Source organism: Cebidichthys violaceus, unplaced genomic scaffold (assembly GCF_023349555.1).
Source record: "Cebidichthys violaceus isolate CVI_PGR_0920_01 unplaced genomic scaffold, fCebVio1.0.p SCAF_20, whole genome shotgun sequence".
Classification (NCBI taxonomy): Eukaryota; Metazoa; Chordata; class Actinopteri; order Perciformes; family Stichaeidae; genus Cebidichthys; species Cebidichthys violaceus.
Genome location: NW_027176373.1, coordinates 10,970,036 through 10,990,310, shown reverse-complemented (window position 1 = coordinate 10,990,310; position 20,275 = coordinate 10,970,036). Strand labels below are relative to the sequence as shown.

At 42.9% G+C, this 20,275-nt stretch overlaps 2 protein-coding genes across 3 annotated transcripts in view; one reads left to right on the top strand and one right to left on the bottom strand.

Moving 5' to 3' along the window:
- LOC137876601 (cell adhesion molecule DSCAML1-like) overlaps positions 1 to 1,837 on the top strand; it is a 52,304-nt gene extending 50,467 nt beyond the window's left edge. For both annotated transcript variants that reach the window (XM_068716327.1, XM_068716326.1), the window contains exon 33: positions 88 to 1,837. In XM_068716327.1, the coding sequence (XP_068572428.1) occupies positions 88 to 521 (434 nt within the window). In that variant the 3' untranslated portion in view covers positions 522 to 1,837. The remainder of the gene's footprint in view (positions 1 to 87) is intronic.
- Positions 1,838 to 4,871: 3,034 nt separating this feature from the next.
- On the bottom strand, positions 4,872 to 15,981 carry arhgap35b (Rho GTPase activating protein 35b). Its single transcript, XM_068716325.1, has 7 exons — positions 15,362 to 15,981; positions 9,360 to 13,265; positions 8,972 to 9,113; positions 8,523 to 8,600; positions 8,205 to 8,336; positions 7,872 to 7,977; positions 4,872 to 7,743 (listed from the first exon to the last, which is right to left on the bottom strand). The coding sequence occupies exons 2-7, from the start codon at positions 13,077 to 13,079 to the stop codon at positions 7,332 to 7,334; spliced, it is 4,590 nt and encodes a 1,529-aa protein (XP_068572426.1). The 5' UTR covers positions 13,080 to 13,265; positions 15,362 to 15,981; the 3' UTR covers positions 4,872 to 7,331.
- Positions 15,982 to 20,275: the final 4,294 nt, after the last annotated feature.

The following is a 20,275-nucleotide window of genomic DNA, read 5'->3' as shown; positions in this document are numbered from 1 at the left end:
ATTTGGAAATAATTAACTTCAGCAATGGAAAAGACACAAATGCCTTAAATTCCTCACTGTATGCTCTTGTCCTGTCTCTTCTCTCAGGTGAGTTCTGCAACCTACCCCTATACATGAAGACGGACCCATTCTTCCGCAAGCAAGGGGAGCTGCATGACCCGTGCCCAGCTGTGCCACCGCGGGAAGCCTCAATCCGCAGCCTGACGCAGCGGGCGTATCACACCCAGGGCCGTCACAAGACTCTAGACCCTGCCAAGCAGCAGGTCCTGACGCTGGGCCATTCTGGGCTAGCCAGCTTGGGCGCGAGCTCGGGCACCGCCACCTTGCCCCAAAGGACTCTCACCATGCCCAGCTCCAACACTGCAGCAACTGCGTCCACTTCCAGCACGAGCAGCAACCCTACCAACAGTAACAAGGTGGGGGGCTCCAGAGACTCGCTGCTAGAGAGCAGCTCCTCTGCGCTGGGGAGACTGCAGAAACAGAGTGTGGGGGCCTACTCCAAGTCGTACACACTAGTGTAGTCCGTCCTCCTGCACAGACTTGCATTGCTATCACACTCCTGAGCCAGCCCCCCTCTGGTGCTCTTCCGTCTGGGTCTAGAAAGGGCATGCAACTATCTTTCTTTAAACCCAACTAATGGTGAACTGCCCAGCGTTCTAATTTTCCTCGGGATAGGTGTTCTCCCAGACAGAGACCCAGCTAACCTTGCTTTTCATGTTCACCTGGGACTCTATAAAAGAATTACTAACTCCAACTAACAGTTCCAGCCGGCTGGTGCTCTGCTCCGCTCAGTCCTCGCGGAGTCGCACAGCAAAAAAAAAACAGGAAGTGATTCTGTGGTCATTTGGAAATATTGACTATAATTGAGGAGCTAAAAGCTCTGTGTTTATGATGATGAATACTACGATAGCCAGTATGAAGCTGTGTGGCCATCCTGTCTCTCATATGCACACACATACTGTCCTCCATAGTTTGAGTATTATTGTCAACTTGCAGGACTTCCAGTTAAGTTCCCTATTCTTACTGTATCTTTCACCCTCTATGTGTCTCTTAAAAGTCCCAAATAGCTATTGGCAGATTTTCTCTTAATGGTGATTCCAAAACAAATGATTCAGGTTCACTTAAGGATAAAAATGTCTATCACAATAATATTCTCCACACATCTCTCTCCAGCTGAACAGTGTCTAACTTTTTAAACAAATCACGACAACCCAAATGAACCAGCTATAAGTTCTCACATTACAAATAGAGAATATTTGGTATTATAAAGAATTTACATATATATTTCTATGTAGGTATATTATTGACATTTAAGTGAAATTATGACAAAGTATAAATTGTATATACTACAATAGTTTAGTAGTATATACAGCAATTTAATGTTAATGTCAAATTTAAGAATGAGACAATCGTTCAACCCAAATTAAAAAAAAAGAAGGTTGGACTAAAGAAAGAAAAAAGTTTAGTATATATATGGGATGTTCTGTATGTTGCTGTATGTAGACCGACTAACAGAAGAGTGTTTCGCTCCTGAGTGGACAGAGAGTGGCCCTTTCCAAGATGGAAAAAGCAAGATATACTTAGTTTTAGTTTAACTTCCTGAAAAGGCAGGCTGACTGGGTGAACAAATAAAAACCTACTTTGCTGTGTATGTGTGTTCTACGGAAACAATCATGGCAGAAAGCCTTCCGTCATATTATTTAAGTCTGCTTATGAGAATATATGCTCTTTGACTCTATTGAGCTTGTCAAAAGCCTGAGTGGTTGGTTAAAAAAAAAAAGAAGACATAAGTGTCACAGAGGATCCACAAATAACTTTTATGTTGGGAGAGTGGTTGCAGACATGAGTCATGATGTCGAATCACAGCTTCAGTAACACATCCTACCAACTTCCCAGCCTGCCTTGGTGTCACCCAGCCGAGCTTCGCTCTTCAAAGAAACATATAAGTAGCTGAAAGAATCCCAGTCATGATGTGAATGAAGTAAAATAATATAATGTTGAGCGATGTTATATGTCAGGGAGTTCAGTTTTGAAAATTATATAATGTTCACTCAATTGATATCTTTGTTGTTGCCGTGTCTGAATTACTGTATATGCCCTGCTTTCTTTATCTCCATTCCCCTCCATTTTGCTCTGATGTACATTCACACAAGAACCTTTTGGGAATGTCTCCATGATAGTGTTTTGTGGTTTATATTTATTTATCCTTGTACTTTATTTGTTTGTTTGTTTAGGGGAGGGAGTGTCTGTTGGTCCGTTGATTTTGATTCATAATATTAATTTTAATTTGTTTGGGGTTTTGTCTAAATTTTGTTAGCCTGTGGCTAAAACCAGTTCAGCCAAGTGAAATCAGGGACTCGTAGCTCTTTTGGTCACACAAACTACTGTTGTGTATATACTGGACTGGAGTTGGTCTGTAAACCTGAATCATTCCAGCTCCCGTCCTTTTCCCCCCGTTCAGATAAATTCAAGTAAAAATTCACCACCCGAAACATGCTAGATCCATCATCTCTACCTTTGTCAGTGTTGTTTATAGATTAAGTCTTGTACATAAAAACACAGTTTTGTATGAAGAGCTATTTTCGTCAGACTAAATCAGGGGACACATCAGGGTTGAATGCCCCAATTTCAAAATTGAAATAGTATCAAAAATAAAATATTTTACTTCTACTGAAATGGGCAAAAAACTTTTTTTTTCTTTCCCTTTATGTTTTTGATACTAATTTGTTGAATTTTTATTCTTTTTTTAAAGGTCTTTTGCTGTTGTCATTTGTCCTATTTACTTTTTTTATTATCATTATTTTGTATTTTGTTCATCCTCAAAAAATCATTGCATGCTTGCTAAAAGGGAAAAACTGAAGGAAAAAATGTATGAAAATCAAAAACAAAACAAAACAAAACAAAAAAAAAATGTTGAGGGTATCCCAAACATTTGTTTGAGTTGCTTGTTATAGCAATTGCTTGTGTTCAAAAGTACATTTTCTATGAAAAGAAAACAAAAACTAAAAAGATCATTCTAACACCTTGTGCAATAAAGCTATCTTTCATACGTCACGGGCTCTGTCATTCTCAACAGGTTTGTTTGCATATCATCTGAATATGAAAAAAAAGACATCTAAAGCAGTTCTCATGCTGGCAGGACCATGAGACGAGGTGAGAGAAGACGAGAGGAGACGAAAGGAGACAGGAGACGAGGAAAATTGCTTGGAGTATCAGTAGACGACCTGTAGCAGGTTGATATTAATAAAACCAAAACTAAATCCCAAAACAGAGTAAAGTTTTTGGTGTTGATACTCAGCTGATGTTGAAACTAGATCTCAAAATGTAAATATTTATCTGGTATAAAAATGGCCAAACTATTATGAAAATGATCTACTGAGAGCATACGCTAGTCTGGATAGATGTGTAAACGTGTCCATCATACTGACTTAAAGTGTACGTGACTTTGTATGTTGTTAAGGAGGCCTCGTTCTGGGCTACAACATTGTACTCTCAGAGGACTTCAGGGGAACACAAGAACCACATAGAATTATCAAGTTATAAATTGAACACTATTGCCAATAACAATAGTGATAACTCACAGAGGACAGCAAATTCAGGTCAGGAATACTCTTCACTTTATGTGACAATATCAATGAAAAGGCTAATAAGCTACAATTACACTCAAATCAAGGGATACGCGTCATTCAGTCAAATGTGTTGCATGTTGTTGGGAAACATCCCACTTATCTTTCTCATAAACTATGTAGTCTATAAACTCAATTCATAGTCGTATATATTAATCATAACAGGAAATAAACACTATGAACACTAAATAAATAAAAAAAAACCTAATGCCAAAACCACATTCCTCCAAATGACACAAGAGATTAGTCAGATGACTTTATGTTTTAAAACATGTTTGGCACAGCATGAGTCAACATACTATAGGTAGTCATCATAGAGGAGTAAGGCGGTCCAGATGAGACTTTGAGAGCCAAGATGCACTTTCTTTAGATGTGTGGCACCAGACATGATCTCAGCAACGCAACTGAACATGAAGCAGTCAACGGGCAACGAAGAAACCTGAACCTTGAATCTGAAAAGGAAAGGGGGAAATACATAACTAGTAGAGTCATGTCACTTGTTTAACCACAGGATAATCCACAGTGAGTAGTGAGGCGTCCACCTCCTGTAACAGTAGCTGTTCAGCTGTGCAGCCACAAGATGGCGTCATACCATTATGTCGTCTCACCCCTCCACACAGGTCAACAGATACTGTGTTCTACCAAAAGAGTGCAGTCAATCATGACAAATATGCTGTGAATAATTGATGTTTCTCAGAGTCACCTGCACCACTGCCTAAATACTACAGCAGGAGTTATATATGTTGTGTAGGATTAAGCTTCTTTATGAGAAGAATGCTTCTTTGAGAGCAGAGTTAAAGAGTTTGCTTTAATTTAGCTTGGGCCTCTGATTATCTCTGAGGAGCAGCAGCTACACATGCATGCCTGTCAATCAGGAAAATATTTTAAACCACGCTACATTATTCCACCGTGAAAAAATGTGGATAATAATAGTAGCCTGTCTAATATTTTGTCAGATGACAGCAGGGTGTAGCCGGGCTTTCCAAAAAACTGTCATCGGATTTTCACACAATACTCAACATTTTAACCACCAACACAATATGCTTGACATTCTTGAATCTCATGGCCCTTTTGTTGTGACCATATTAATCTAACTGATATTGTGAGGCCTCATAAATTAGAATCTGAAAATTAACTTTCAATTTCATTTCAACCTTGAGGCTCATAAATCGTGAGTTTACTGTAATGATTGGAGGTACCTCTCAACTTGTAAGACACAAACACATGCACCAACAGAAAGCTGAGGACAATTTTACAGTTTAATTTATTAACTATTATACAGTTCACATAAGGCCTTCATCTTCAAACACTTTTCTCAGTCAGATAAATTCCATGGTTTGCTCTTGGTGCACAGTACATAAACTTTCACGTTCCAGCTACTTCACTTTAGTAATTGTTTTGTTCACGTACTAATTTCATGTTTTAAAACAGGGAGAGGCTTTCATCCTTCTCCCTTGGTGAGTTTTTTTTTGTTTTACTTTAATCATGCACTAAACTTAAGTGGCCTTGAACCATTCAAAAAAAATTTAAAAATGGACTTTCAATCATTGAAATACACACTAGAAATGTTTTCTACCATTGACTAACGGGTGGTGTTCCCCAACATACAAATAAACAACCATTATAGAGTAGTATGAACTCACTTTTTTCCTCATTGAACGGTAGATTTGCCACGGTTGTGTCAGAAGTTAAGTGATGTGGTAAGATTATATACTCCCGGGAGTTGTGTTATAGTGGGACAGTTGCTTGGTAGGTTCTGTGGCGGTCTTTATGTTACAGCTTGCAGCTATGAGCAATTTGAAAGAGCCCTCAGTTTAGTGGGATGAACACATAAAATGACTGACTTCCAACAGCATTGCGATTCCAAAAAGTACCAGACGGTGATGATCCCAAATACTACGCCAACCAAAAGTCAAACTTGTCTGGTCATTGTTGCAATAAGAACAGAGCTTCAATCATCCTGAACTTCAATCTCTAGTGGTCCATTTTTACTTGTTCCCAGTGAAAAGACAGTGCTCCCTGTCATAAGTTTAATGGGTAAAATCACCAGGTCTTCATCAACACTGCTACCACTGACAATCAGCTGACTGTTATCCATGAAAAGGGGAGGACCAGCACTAAACTAATTCACTAGAGCAGGTAAACTGCCAGTGGTGCTTCCTGAATGTGTCATACCCACAAATATTTAACTTCTACTGGTCATTGTATTGTATTGTATTGTATAGCAGTACTAGCAGTAACAGTGCGTCGAAAATTCTAAACCTTTTAAGTTAAAGGTCCTTAATATTAGATGAAGACAAAGAGCCTGGGCTGATGGACAGCCACGGTAAACACATCCAGCAACCTATCACGTTCCAAGCGTTTTGTTTCAATATACAGCAGGTGGCAATGCAGAGTTGAGTTATGGTACGATTACGTTACACATTAAAAAATTTCTCCTTCACTTGACTGATGGCAGGCAACGTTTTCTCAGATATTACATTGGTCTAATTAAACCAAACTTCCCTAAACATCCACTCTGATCAACCAACAGTTAGAAAGAGGACGAACTCTAAAAGAAACCTATTTTCCACATGGCTGGATGAATGAGGAATATGGGTAGATTCAGACTCCCCATCAACCTAAAATGGTATGTCTGGATCAAATTGAATGCAAGTTTTTACAAAAGGATCTTCTTTTTTTCACAAGCCTGCACTGATGCCACATTCAGCCACTGAACAAACAATATGGACAATAAATCAATGTGGCATTTCTTCAAATTTAACACTACACTATCAAAAAAGTGCTTCAGATAAGTTTGTGGATACAAAAACAAGTTTGATGTAAACAAAGTTTGATCTGCCAGAGCTCTGTAAAGGCAATGGGTATGGCTGTTTGAGCTGTGAAATTAAAAACACACAAGAAAAACAGTATGTCAACAAAAAAAAAAGAACCCTTCTGAGGGAAAAACAACAGTGATCATTAAAGTGCATCCCTGGATGTGTAACCTCCCCCCCTCCCTTCCCTTCCCTTCCCTCCCCATGCTGACCGCTCAAGTAGAGCCGATGAGAGAAACCCCAAAGGCAGACAGAGGAACCTCTGCTATAAGGAGCAAACTGCTGCCCAAAGGACCTACAGAGGAACAGTCTAAAAAAAAAAAATCCAGTGGCAGTACTTTGATGAGGAAAAAAAAAAAAACTTAAACAGTTTTACACAGATAAAAACATGGTGGCCACAAATCTTCCAGCATGGCATAGAGGTTTCTATTTATTGGTAGTGTAGGATAAATGGTGGCTGTTGACAGAAGAGATGCTCGCTGTGACAGCAACCTCTGTCCTCCTCTTCTGACCTGAAACCCTTGAATTCCAGGCGATGAGGGGCTCAGAGGGCAGAGGAAGAGTCACTGATAACGGTACGCTGCACTGATGCACATAAGTTTGGATAAAAATGGCAGGTTAGGGAAGTCTCTCATACACTTCCTATCTCCTCTCTTCATAACCTAGGTTGTCAATGATCAAAGACATAGTGTGCAAGTGCACAGGTTTGTGTGTGTGTGTGTGTGTGTGTGTGTGTGTGTGTGTGTGTGTGTGTGTGTGTGTGTGTGTGTGTGTGTGTGTGTATGAGTTTGTGCGTGTGTGTGTGTAGGTGTATGTAGGTGTGTGTAGGTGTGTGTGTGTTGGTGATAAGGTCCAGCATCATCATGGGCACACATGGTTTCACCGTCTCTCACAGTGTCTCTTGTTCAGCAGGGGAATGGTGGGAGTGGGGGTGCTGGTGGATGGGAGGGAGCAGGGACTGAAGCGGAGACTGGGGGGTGGTGGGCGGGGACTGCTGCAGGGGGCTGAAGTGTGCGGTGGTGTGGGGGGGGGAGGAGCGGTAACAAGAGTAGGCAGAGGTCCCGCTGAGGGTGGTGGTGGGTGAGGCGGGGAGGCCCGCTAGGCCGGTGGGGGAGTCGAGGAGGGGCTGGTTGTAGAAGAAGAATGCACACTGGTGGATGAAGCTCTCGATGATTGTCTGGTAGGTGCGCGTGGCAGTCAGGGCATCCATAGTGGTGAAGTCTGGCCTCATGAGGGTGGGCCAGAAGCAGATGGACAAGTTTTCACTGGTCATCAAGTTCAACCTGTTCAGCTGGCTCACCCTGGGAAAAACATAGACAGCCAGACAACAAATTATCAACTCTCATCATACGGTGCAGAAAAAAAAAAAACAGATGGGTGTCTACCGCAGAGGAGCAACACATTCACAACCAGTGGAGAGGGAACTTACTTGTGTAAGTGGCTCACTACATATTTGAAGACCTCATAATTCTCCCTGGGGAACCTCCTTAGGACGTCCTTCATGGTATATAGCCTCTGTTCTCGGTCATTAATTTCTGCACATACATAGAGAGAGAAGTTACTATCAAAATCATGACCCCATCACCACACGCAGTAATTTGAAACTTAAATGTCTTCACACACTACCATGAAAATTATTCTTGTCAACACTAAAACGGAGCAAAACAGGTCGGCCAAAACCCTCCCTACCCTCTTCCCTACTAAAGAAATAATCTTTGTATGTGCTTGTGAAGACCCTCCCAGCCCAGCAGTGTTTGCTTACTGAAAGCATCCAATAGGTCCACCTGCAGAGCACAAGGCACCAGGGGCTCAGGCAGCTCAGAGAAGAAGCTTTTGAGGGCTCCAGCCACAGTGTTTATGGAGAAGTCTTTCTCTACCAGGTCTAATCCGTGGTCTACACAAGGAGAGAATGAGAGAGTTATAGGGATCAGAGGAAATAAGCCCATCAGCAGTAGCTGTCAGCATGACTGAACAATCACTTGCATGTCACTTTCCTTTGGTAACTGTTTATGTTTTGATTAGGCAGCCACATAATTACATGTTAAACAGCTGGTTCAAACAAGTCTGACGATCGGCTCACCCTGTTCAAACTGCCTCTGCATGCTTTCCATCTCTGACTTGTTGCCGCTTACACGGTACAACCCCTCTGTATTCAGGCCTGGGGAAAAAAGAGCGCAGCAGAGAAAAAGGGGAAGACGTGGGGGGGCACAGTGGGAAACGAGCAAAGCACAAACACTTCATTAGCCCCATTGCAAACAGACATGGCAATACAGATGCTGGCAGTTTGTGGGGGAGTACTTAACTGAATAAACCCTTGAATTACTTTCACATCACAATGTGGTCATGAACAGGTGCACTGGTTTCGGAGTTCCAACAATAAGCATTTTTCTTTAGGTGACTATTCAATAACATTCATTTAAGAAAATATATTTACCTGTAGTGAAGAATAAAAACTGATAAATGACCATCAGATTTTGCATACATCACATGCAGAACAGCACAACATGGGTAAAAGATAAAACAACGTACCTGTGGTCTCAATGAAGCGGACACACTTGTCGATGAAGAGTGGGATGGGTCTGTCTGGGGATACCACATTCACTAGGGGGGCCCCAAAGTAAATGCTCTCCGGGGGCTTGGGAATGGCTGGACGGGGCTTTGGTCTTGTTTTCTGTGAAGACAACAGAGGAATACGAGTGTCTAGAACAGGGATACTTATGTTGATACTAAGTTGCACTGGTAGATTTCTAATAAAATGTAATGTTCTCCATCCAGCAGCAAATCAGGAGTTCCTCACATTCTAGATCCTCCCCAAGGCATTACCAGTTTAACCATAGTCACTCAACAGTGAGTGGCGCTCTTTTACCAGTCTGTTTATTTATAAATTTAAAAGAGAAAAAGGTGATATAATACACACCTTGGCTGTTCGTCGCAGGCTCTTCAGAATGTTCCTCTTTTTTGGGTCCTCACTCTCCTCACTAACAAGACTTTCACCTTTCAGGGTCCCAAAGTCATCCTCCTTGGACTTCGGAAGCGCTCCCATCTCATCGTCGCTGCCTATGAAGCTTGTGCGGAAGCTGCTGAACTTGCCAAGCCGCTTGGAGCGGTCGCGGTAAAGACGAGGCTTCACCCCCACCGCCGAGAACTTCCTCCTTCGCTCCAGAGAGCTGCTGTCTGCTTCGCTGTCCGAGCCATTTCCATTGGAGTGCATCCTGTTGGAGTTGCGGATGGTGATGATTTTGCCTTGTGTGCTATCGTGTGGCACCGAGTAGATGATCTCCTCGTTGCTGGGGCGAGGTTTTGAAACTGCGTCAATGGGTTCGGCATAGTCTGAGGGATCGTAGCCCACATCCCCACCGGGAACCCAGGTAACAGCAGAGGGTAGGGAGCGACGATGACCCATTGTATCGATATATGGGTTACGGCTCACCTTCCGGAAGTCAAAAGTGACACCCGGTTTAACCCTCACCTGGGGGGGCAATTTGTTGTTGAGTTTGTTCTCAAAGTCTCTGATGTCAGAGATGACAGAGATGTCACTGGAATCTAAGTCGGGTAGGTTGAAGCCCCCACTGTGAGAAGTGAGTGTGCCATCATAGTACGGTGGCGATGGCTCTACGTCATCCTCTGAATCCAGGTACATGGTGACAGGACTGGGAGAACTGCAGCGTGGGGAGTACACGTTTTCACTGGTGCATGCTTCAGCAACATTATCATACATGTGCGTGGCCTCCACAATGTTGCGTTTCTCGATCACCTCCATCAGAAAAGAGTGGAACATTTCTATCCTGTGCAGGCCTCCCACCACCCCCCCGGATCCACAAACCACACTGTTGAAACGACCCTCAATCTCATGGGCCAGCTCCTCCCCTTGGATCAGCTGTTCACAGGCATAGTCGCTGTCAGTGAGTTCTGCCTGGCTATCTCCCACTGCCAACAGCTGAACTGGGATGATGTCCTGAACCTCACACAAGAATGCACACAGGGTCTCCAGGGAGGCTTTTCGGGAGACCGAGTACACAGCAATGTAGCCGTGTACTAACCTGCTCTTCCGCAAAGTGAAGGAGGCGTGGTATGAGAGCAGAGAGAGCTCAATAGCTATCTTGTGTCCTCCAACCGTCTGCTCCAGTAATACAGAAGTGCCACTATTAGACATGGGCCTGCAGTGCTGATGCATTAAGAAAGGGGACAGGAGCTGCTCAATGTCGTAGGAATCTCCACACATTAAGCACATGACAATGCGAAGGTCGGCCTCTGGGGCCGGCTGATGAGGAGAGTCTCGGAGACCGGGAGGTTCAGGGAGGAGGGGAGGGGAGCTGCTACTAAAAGATGTGCTCCTCCTAATGTCCAGAAGGCCCCTCAGCACCTGGTTGATTTGAGTCTCGTTGACATTATGGCCATAGCCCACACCAGGGGAGGCAGGGTCTAAAAAGCTACACTGCAGCCTCCTTGCAACCTGCTGTCCCTGTGTTATTAGGTTTAAGGCAGTTTCTCCACCTATATCCACATATGATCCTACGCCTCTTTTAGTGACTAAAAGCAGGGATGTTGGCAGCTGTGCTAGCTGGCTGTCCCTTCGGCCTAGAGTTGACTCCCTAAGACGCTCAAGGCTTTCAATCACATAGGAGAGGGACTCTTTTGAATTGTACAGACACAGACATCCATGAGGGGTAAAAGTGGGGGTGTGGAAGGAATTCACTGGAAGACGCACGTTTCCCTCGATAGGCCGCAGTGTCAATTCATACATCTTCCCGTCCAACACATACCAGTCGTCATTTGTGCAGAGAGCCCTAATCTCATTGGAAAATTCTCTGGCCAGTCCATCCCTCCCTAGTATGACAAGGTTAATTCTGTCAGCCTTGGTGTCCCCAAAATGAGCTTTCACATCAAAAAACGGGTAACACGTAGGGAAACGTGAGACTAAGATTTGTTCAATCTTAGAGTCTCCACAGTTAGGACTGCTCGGGCAGGTCTCCTTGGTAGGGTGATAGACGAAGTGGATATGCTTTAGTACCAGAGCATCTCTTTCAGCTGGTAGCTTTTGTAGCGCCTTGAACCGCTGTTCCTCCCCCAAAACCTCCTGAATAGCCCCCATCTTCTCCTTGCTTGGCTTGGCATCCACCTCAAGCTCATAAAAAAGCTCGGAGTACTCCAGTAAGAGCTCCTGAAAGTCTTCTTTTGCGCGGTCAATGGTCTCCTTCTGATGGCGGTTGTACAGGTCCAGGTACTCAGTCTCTTCAAGCCACTGGTAGAACTCTTCATTCATGATAAAGCTGCGGGCCTCCTCCCAGGGTCTACCGGGTGTGACAAAGGGAGAGGAAGCTAACTTGTGTTTAAACTCCAGCCTCATCTCTGCCCGTCTGCACTCATTACGCAGATGTTCCAGGTGGGCATTAAATAAGTCCTCCGCTTCAGCAGTCTCCAGCAGGTCTGAAGGGATTCGCTCATCTTCCATGTTATCAATGTGGGACGTATCCTCCCATGGCGAGTCCTCCAGAACGACAAACCAGTGGGCAAAGTGCTGCTTGGACTCGAGGACCTTCTGTACCCCAGACCAGCTCAGCTGATCTATCTCATCCAGGTCAGGCACCAAAGAACTAAGTGCTAAAGGCAGAGTGCTTAAGTATATTCTGCGACGCCTCTCAATGTGCTCCTGCTTCAGGCGGTAGACATGCTGTTGAAAAAGCTTCTTGCATTTAGCCGTTCCCTCCAAGAACACATATTCTTTGTACTCTGGGGAGGTGTTCATGCGACGACTGGTGTTTAACCAGGTTTCATTGTGATTCTTTACGATGCGGTTAATTAGCCATTCATAGCGATCCTTGGCAGAAGCTATCTGCTGACTCTGGAGCTTGAGGGCTTCAAAGTAAAGAATGATCTTGGGCTTGCCCCTGCTCTTATCAATAAGTTGAACCAAAGTGAGGAAGGCAAGGTCCACATTTATATTTGAGCGTGCAGACGTCTCCACTACTGGTAGACTCTTTTTTGTGATGGCGAAGGTATGTGCATCTTTGATGTAGCGTTCCACTCCTTCATCACATTTGGTGAGAACCAGCACAATGGGCTTCTTAGTCTTGCTAAGCTGTCCATACAGGTTTGTGACAAATTTCAGCTGGTCATCAAAGTTGCGGTTCATGCCCCGGCTGACATCAACACATAGCAGGAAGCCATCGACCTGCAGCTTGCCCTCGGGCATTTGCTTTTGCTCAAAGTCTTGCTCCAAGCCCAGCTGATCGGTACAGAAGTACATGAGCTTCTCCGCTGAAGCCAGCTTGGTTGCTGCGGCCCGTTTGATGTAGGGCTGCATAGCAGTGCTACGGTGTGGCTGAAATGTCTGGTCATCAATGAACTCAGTTTGCTCCACAACATGCATCCTGCACTCAGGTCCCTCGTCCAGAACACGGGACACCTCCCCCCAAAACAGAAAGTGATCATTGTTAACCACTCGACCCCCAAAGTCACTGGTGCTCAACACTGATGTGTGGTCCAGGTAGAAGTCATCAGCACTAGGCCGCACATACCGATTACAGAAGCAGGACTTGCCAACCCCACATTGGCCTTTCTCCTTCTCTGTTCCTGACAAACCCACTACAATGAGGTTGTAAATGGGTGGCCGGGCATCTTGCTTTTTCGCCATCATGGCCTGCTAACGCTCATCCTGCCACAAACAGGCACTGTATAAAGGAGTTCACTTGAATGTTTGTCCATAAAGTTGCTGATCCACAGAGGAGATCAGATTTCACTTTCTTCTGCTGGGCTTTGGTTTTAATAAGTGCAGTGATATGAGCAGAGGGTTCTTTCATTCACTCCTTATATGAATCAGATCCTGTCAAAAAAAAACAACAACAACAAAGAAATCAAACAAACTGAGCAATCAACAAATAAAAAATACATTTTGAATTAAAAAGGGGAAAAAACATCAGACCCTTAACCTTAGGACATACTGGGCAACTTACATTAAATAAAACATATTGTTAAAACATGCTACTTCATGTGATAATGGACTTGTGCTAGACAATATTTTAGCTGACAAAATGTTCCACATAGACGTTGCAAATGTCTGTCAACTTGCATAAGGCTATTTTTCCTTTCCTTCTTAATAATTGAGTGATCTCTAATAATAACTCAATATGACAATTACAGAGGAATGAAAGAGGCACATCTCATTCCAGCTAGTGCCCATTTCCTTTTTATACCAAATGATATTAAAGGAATTGACCCTCAATGGTGAATGTTCCAACTAACATTGGCTCTTTGATTCTGAATTCAACTTACTGGGCTCTAATTACTGTCCCTGACTATGGACTTGATCGTATATCAAGTCTGATCATTTGTGAAACACAATTAGTAGTAATATGTGTGAAATCACTGCATCCATTTTATCACTGTACACACCAAGTACACACACCGCTGTAATTTTTGGCATTATATCTAACCACCAGCAAAAGCTTAATGAAGATGGTGTTGCAGGACCAGTCACAATATCTCCTGACTTTTAGATATTACAAGTAATGGTTGGAGTAAAGTAAATACAATTTTAAAGCAGACAGCGCACTGACTTCTGCAAATTATATTACATTGTCAAGAAGATGTATTTTATATGCTCGGGTTGCAGCTATTACTCTCTTTTATTTTGAATAATAACAATGCCCATAAGGTCTTCCCAGAGCCAAAGGTGACATCTCCTGTTATGTCTGACCAACAGTCCAAAAGTATTATAATTACTATCATAGAAACTTAAGAAAATCAGAAAATATTCACATGCGAGAAGCTATATTACTTATTGAATATTATTATTACTATTATCATTAGAGTAATCAAAACCGTTTCCTATCAATCTTACATCGATCAACTACTTGACTAATCAACTCATTTAAGCCCTGGTCCACCCATCTCAAGGCAAACTCAATATCAAACCAGGGTCAAAGTCGTTACATTGATCCTTGAAGAAAACCTGTTGGGAGTGGTGCTCTTTAAATGTCAATGTCAGCTGACATCAGTGAGTGGGGTGACAAGCATGGAAATGACTATGTTGTAGGCGCCTCAGTCTTTTAACCTAAATGAAACGGCAGCCATCAGCCCAATCTCCGCAGACAAAAATGTGAACGAATAAAGAACTTATTACCGGGAAGCCAGACACAAGTACAATCTCTGCCAAACGACACTGACCTTGCTCAATCACTTAATAGGCCTACTTCCACTATTATAGCATTGATTAACACCTCCATTATAATAGCACTGGTGCAATTCCGATATAGCCTATATCTAGTCGGCTCATAATTTCTGAGGGACACACAAAAAAAAAGGACCGATCGCAGAATTTTACTTATGCGTAATGGGATTCACTGGTCAAACATCATGACAAGTGGAATTATGGGCTCCCATTGAAATGAATATCCTGTCACATAAAGTGACCGTACATTAGAAACAAAACAGCTCCGCCGGCAGGGTCAAAAGCAACCACGGGCAGTCCACACCGCTCAGCTGAGCTAGGCCTGATATACCCAAAAACGGACGGACAAGTTGTCTGCGAATAAAAACCACCCAACGCACTTACTTAGTTAAGATTTGGTAAAAGGTTACAGCCTGTGTTTGGCAAAGGATTAACAGTTAACATGAGCTTTAGGGTGCACACACACACACACACACACACACACACACAGAGAGAGAGAGCGAGAGAGAGAGAGAGAGAGAGAGAGAGAGAGAGAGAGAGAGAGAGAGAGAGAGAGAGGGGGAGGCTGACCACGCCAGGCCTGCTGTCTACAGAATGAAATAGCAGAGCCGAGATCTATAGCCTACCTTCTCCACACCGACCATGTTGAAAGAGAACGTATTTACCCAGCTGTCTAGGGTGTAGCACTCAACAGCTTCAGTAGGAAATAGCCCATGAGAGAATAGGGCATATGTAGCATGCGTACGTACCATCGCGTTTCTCCCTTTCTCCTCTCGCATCTGTCAGGCCAGCGCTTGCCGCAGCCCTCGCCGCCTGATGTGCACAAGCGTAGAGCCGCAGAATGCACTATGGGGTCGCCTCAACTCACGGATAACACTGATAATACCACAACTTTGTGCGATGGGGTTATTTCATTCAAATATCCATTACCCATGCCTGGATTCTCTGGTTTAGCATCACTGTCTTCGTTGCAATTAAACACGGGGGAGAGGAAGAAATAAATATCCCAAAATGACAGAACAATCCAATTTTGTTCTTGCCAAAGAATGTTTTTTGTTTGTCCTCGTGAGAATTTCAGGCGTACAAAGAAAAATCTGCTTAGCCGTCTTCTTCTCGGTTCACCACGTTGCTTTTTCAATAATTATTCTGTCCATTGTTGTGCTCACATAATGCTGGGCCGGTCGCGCACACGAGACAACGTTTGAGTTTCGTGCAATCGCCGTGGTGTGTCGTCTGAAAATATGTTTCGACTTCAACAGAAATTGCTCATGTCCGGATGCAATTCGTGAGCAGATTGCGTGTGTGAAAGTGGTATTTCTGCAAAGCTTTCCGATAATGGCGGCGGCCCTCCTCCCCGGACCTAGTTCTCCTCTTCTTTTCTTTGGGAAAAGGGAGCTGTGGAGACAGAAGCGGCGCAGAGAGGGACTCACCCAGCGGCGCCCTCACACAACTGCAGCAGCTCGGTGCTCTGCTAACGTTAGCTCACTAGTAACGTTACACTGCACATGCGGGGCTCGTTACCTACAAGTAATCGATTTCTCAGCAGTCAGTCCCTATAATTAAAAGTATTGCCACACTCTATGTTTCATGCAGCCGTTTATTATTTATACTTGTACTTATTTATATTTAAGTACATGATATCATGAAAAAACATAAACTGCTAAAGTCTTTTGTAAACTCACTTTTAAGTTAACAGACAAACAGTTGGAGGTACATGAGACTGCAGCATACTTATGGACCTGACAGGCCTTAGTGTTTCCCAAGGTAAAAAGTAAAACAAGGGAATATCACTTCAATATAATTATACTTCAATACACCTAGACAGCCAGATGTAGTGAAGGCCACTGCGTATGGTCTAACACCGCCTACTCATACATTGGGCTTAACAGAGGCTACCAGTCATCAGTCATCATCATCAGCATCATATCTGATTACTTTGATGATTAACTTCAGCGTTGCCGCCTCCTAGCGGATTTATAGGCTAAAAAAATCTACCTGAAATTCACCTTTGCAGCTTCATGCGTTCGCAGTTTTTTCTTTCTGTAAATAATTCTGTGCTGTGTCGTAATTTCATCCGTCTGGATCCAGCGGTTCCGAGGGGGAGTGCATCTTATTGTAACTTGTGGCCACCACCAGACTGCACCTGGAGACCAAGAAAGTGTTCACTGTTCAACTTCAGTGAGGCTGTTCATGCCCTCTGCATATTAAGGAAGACCAGGTAGGCTTATTTCTATGTGTTTATTACAGATGTGCAAGTATTATTTTTGTATGTGTGTATGTATTTGTCTAGTTTTGTGATGTGCAAGATGCATACAATTTCCCGGTTATACTTGTAATGCATTTCAGTTAAATTGATTAAAGCTTTTGTGCTTGGTGTTGGTAGAGATGTTGAGATTCTTTGCTTAAATGAAAGTAGAATTGTCACGGTGTAGAAATACTATTACCAGAAAACTCCTGTATGCAAATTAAGGCTCTGTTATTGGTTTTAAGAAAAGACAGTGGGAATTTTCATCTGTTTGTGGCACCAGAACCAAACTCAAGCAGTCATCAAACTCATTCGGATTTATCTTCTGGGAACCAAATGTAATGTCAAGCCATCCCATCCCTTTAAAAAAAAAAAAAAAAGAGGCACTGGAGCCAGTTTTGTGTAATTGATATTGCTACCACTAGGCAGAGCCCTAAGCCATCCTATGATTCATATCATCAAGAGGAGTTGATCTAGTTGTAAGCTTGTGCTTTTTATTGTTCCAGTGATCATGCTAGGTAAGTTTAACTATTGACTTAAAACCTATTCCTCATCCTCATGACTGTTTATTTTGTATAAAGAGAGAAGACACTTAAGATTACTACATCCCCAATACATATTTCTTCTGTGTCTTTGCTTTTAAATTCCTACGACATGTGTTTCCACAGCTTGTAGATTCATGGGGTTTTGTTTTACACCTTGATCAATTTAGTAGCTCTTGTGGTGTAACAAGTATCTGGGGGATGAGAGGCAGTTGAGGTGAGAACGGGGTGAAAGGGAAAGCAGACGGGTGCTGAGGGAGCTCAGCGCAGATGGATGTATAGGTGACAAAAAAACGTCTCAACCAAGGACATTACAAACAGGAAACCTAGGATAGGAAACCCCACACAGCGTTCGCATATTTCCGTCATGTTGTAGTTGACTCCAAAATAGCTTTACATTCAAGCATGCATAATGCAACATAACAGGTCAGAGATAGGAAGGAAAGAAGAGAGACATTCCATTATGAAAAAGTTAGCATGGGAGATTTAGATGAGCTAGATGAGGAGTTAAAGATTATATCTGATACCCACACTATCTCATTTATTCACACAAGTTTACCGTATGTGTGTGTGTGAGAGAGAGAGAGACAGAGAGAGACAGAGAGAGAGAGACAGAGAGAGAGAGAGAGACAGAGAGAGAGAGAGAGAGAGAGAGAGGATTGGAAGAAACCAATTTTCCACCCCGCCCAAATAAGTCATCATTCCTCTGTGATTCATTGTGATATTGAATCGTTAAACCGTAGCAATTTAAATACAAAATGAGGCAAAACGATTACTATACCTCAGATTTAAACACTGTACAAAGATGCAGGCAGTTAGTTTATGAGAGGAGGGAGGAGGGTTGTGCAAGGATTCTTTGGATTTGTTCCATAATATGTCAGATGTTCAGAGTTATTTTTATATTACCGTGATTATCTGAAATTGAAGTCAGGCTCATGGATGCATTGTAAAAAGAAGGATATTTATTTCAGTGTTTTGGTACTGAGTTTGACAGAAATGGAAGTTGTGACAGTTGAGGTGGGTAGTAAGTGTGTGTACTCCTGAGAGGAAGTTAGTTTAAATCAAACAGCTCAGTGCTACCGTCCATATTTTGATCGCAGTTACACTTTTTGCAAGTGTTACGCTCCAGTTTATGGCGCATAACCCTGCGGGTTCCCTGCGTTTTAAACTAATTGAGGAAGGAATCTACAGTGATGTACAATGCAGGAAATAGAACTAAGAACTAGAAAGGAATGGTTCACATCAGAACTGAGCTCAAACAAATGGTCATGAAGGAAGAACATCAGGAAACGGCTAGGAAGGAAATCGTTCTTACAGGAACTGCTAAACAAAGATAGGAACACTTATTGAAAAAAAACTCAGCAGGAAATAATGCAGGATGAGACATCACAAGCTCAGGTGGTGAAGATGCATGCTGCTGTGGAACTGTAGTTTCTTTCTGGTTGACTTTAGTGTCTTTTGGATTTCCTTGGCAGTAAGGTTGTGCCAGATGCTGCAATGTGTGCAGAGTAGACGAACCAGATGTGTTAGGAGAGTACCCTCATGTTTTCCACGTGCATGTGGTTACATATGCTATGTCTTGGATGCCCTTCAAAAGTAAGTCAAAAAATGCTGCCAGCAATCTGTCTGCAGTATATTCTGTCTGTGCACGGTTTTGACTTTTCAAGTTGACTTTTCTGACGTCCCAAGGAAAGTCCAAACAGGCCCAACGTTGAATTTTTGAACATAGACTGAGGTTTCTACAACACCTATCAGCGGAATAAATGTTTAGCATATTTTTTTTTAAAAACAACAAGTTTTATTATTTATTAATTCATAATTATATGTTAGCCAATTGCTATGTTCAGAATGAACTATGGCCTCTTCCAGTGACCCCCCCCCCCCCCCCCCCCCCCCCCGCAGTGGTGGAGAAGCTGTCCATGTGACCCTGGGAGCTGAGTTGTTGTTGGCAGTAGGTGCTGGGGAAGTCTTCTAAATGAAAATTTGTTCTCAGAGAGGGTCCAGAATAAAGGCAAGGCCTGTATGACATTTGACACCTAGTTGAGTCACACTAGGCCTGCGCCTGCAGCTTCGCCTGAAAGTGGAGCACACACGTGAGCGCCTGGTAGCCTGGCATGGACCCATGGTGCTCCTGTGAACACATTAACTCTTATTCAACATACTGTACTGCATATTTCATAAAACAAAGCTCCCAACAATAGGCACAAGTTTTCGGCATGCATTCATTTTCATGATATCTCCTTAGAGCACTGTTTGGCTCTGATAGGAGAACCCAACAATACCTACCATTCTGCTGTAGTCAACGTTTCTGTGCCCACTAAATGATCAACTATCATCTCATTGTACGAGTTTCTTTTGATTTTTGCGTTCCATACAAAATTGACCTCATCATTTGAGGTGACGCTGGTGTGAATAGAACACATTGTGGAGGAATGCGATGAGGTAACCAAGTAAACTAAGTGGACATGAAGGCAAACCTTTCATGAAGAAAAGGTATGCGAGAACATTTGACTGAAAAAGTTCAAGTGAGGAAATATTGTGTGAAAGCCCCTTGAGGCAAATCTTTGATTTGTGAGATAAATAAGATATATGAACTTCACTTGACTTGACTTGACTAGTGCAGATCTGGCACGACTGCTTACCATATATAGTAAAAGAGGCAAGGCACCAAAATGAGGCTTTGAGTGACACCAATTGGCGCACAATCTTTTTAATAATTTAATGAATGCGACAGTGTCAATTCCCCCATAGTTGTGTATACTCCATATATAGTGAGTGGTGGGGAGGGAGCAGCATAAAGAGTTGTTAGTTAGTTAGTTAGTTAGAAAGCTTTATTAATCCCCCATTTACCACCAAATCAACTCATACAGACACCA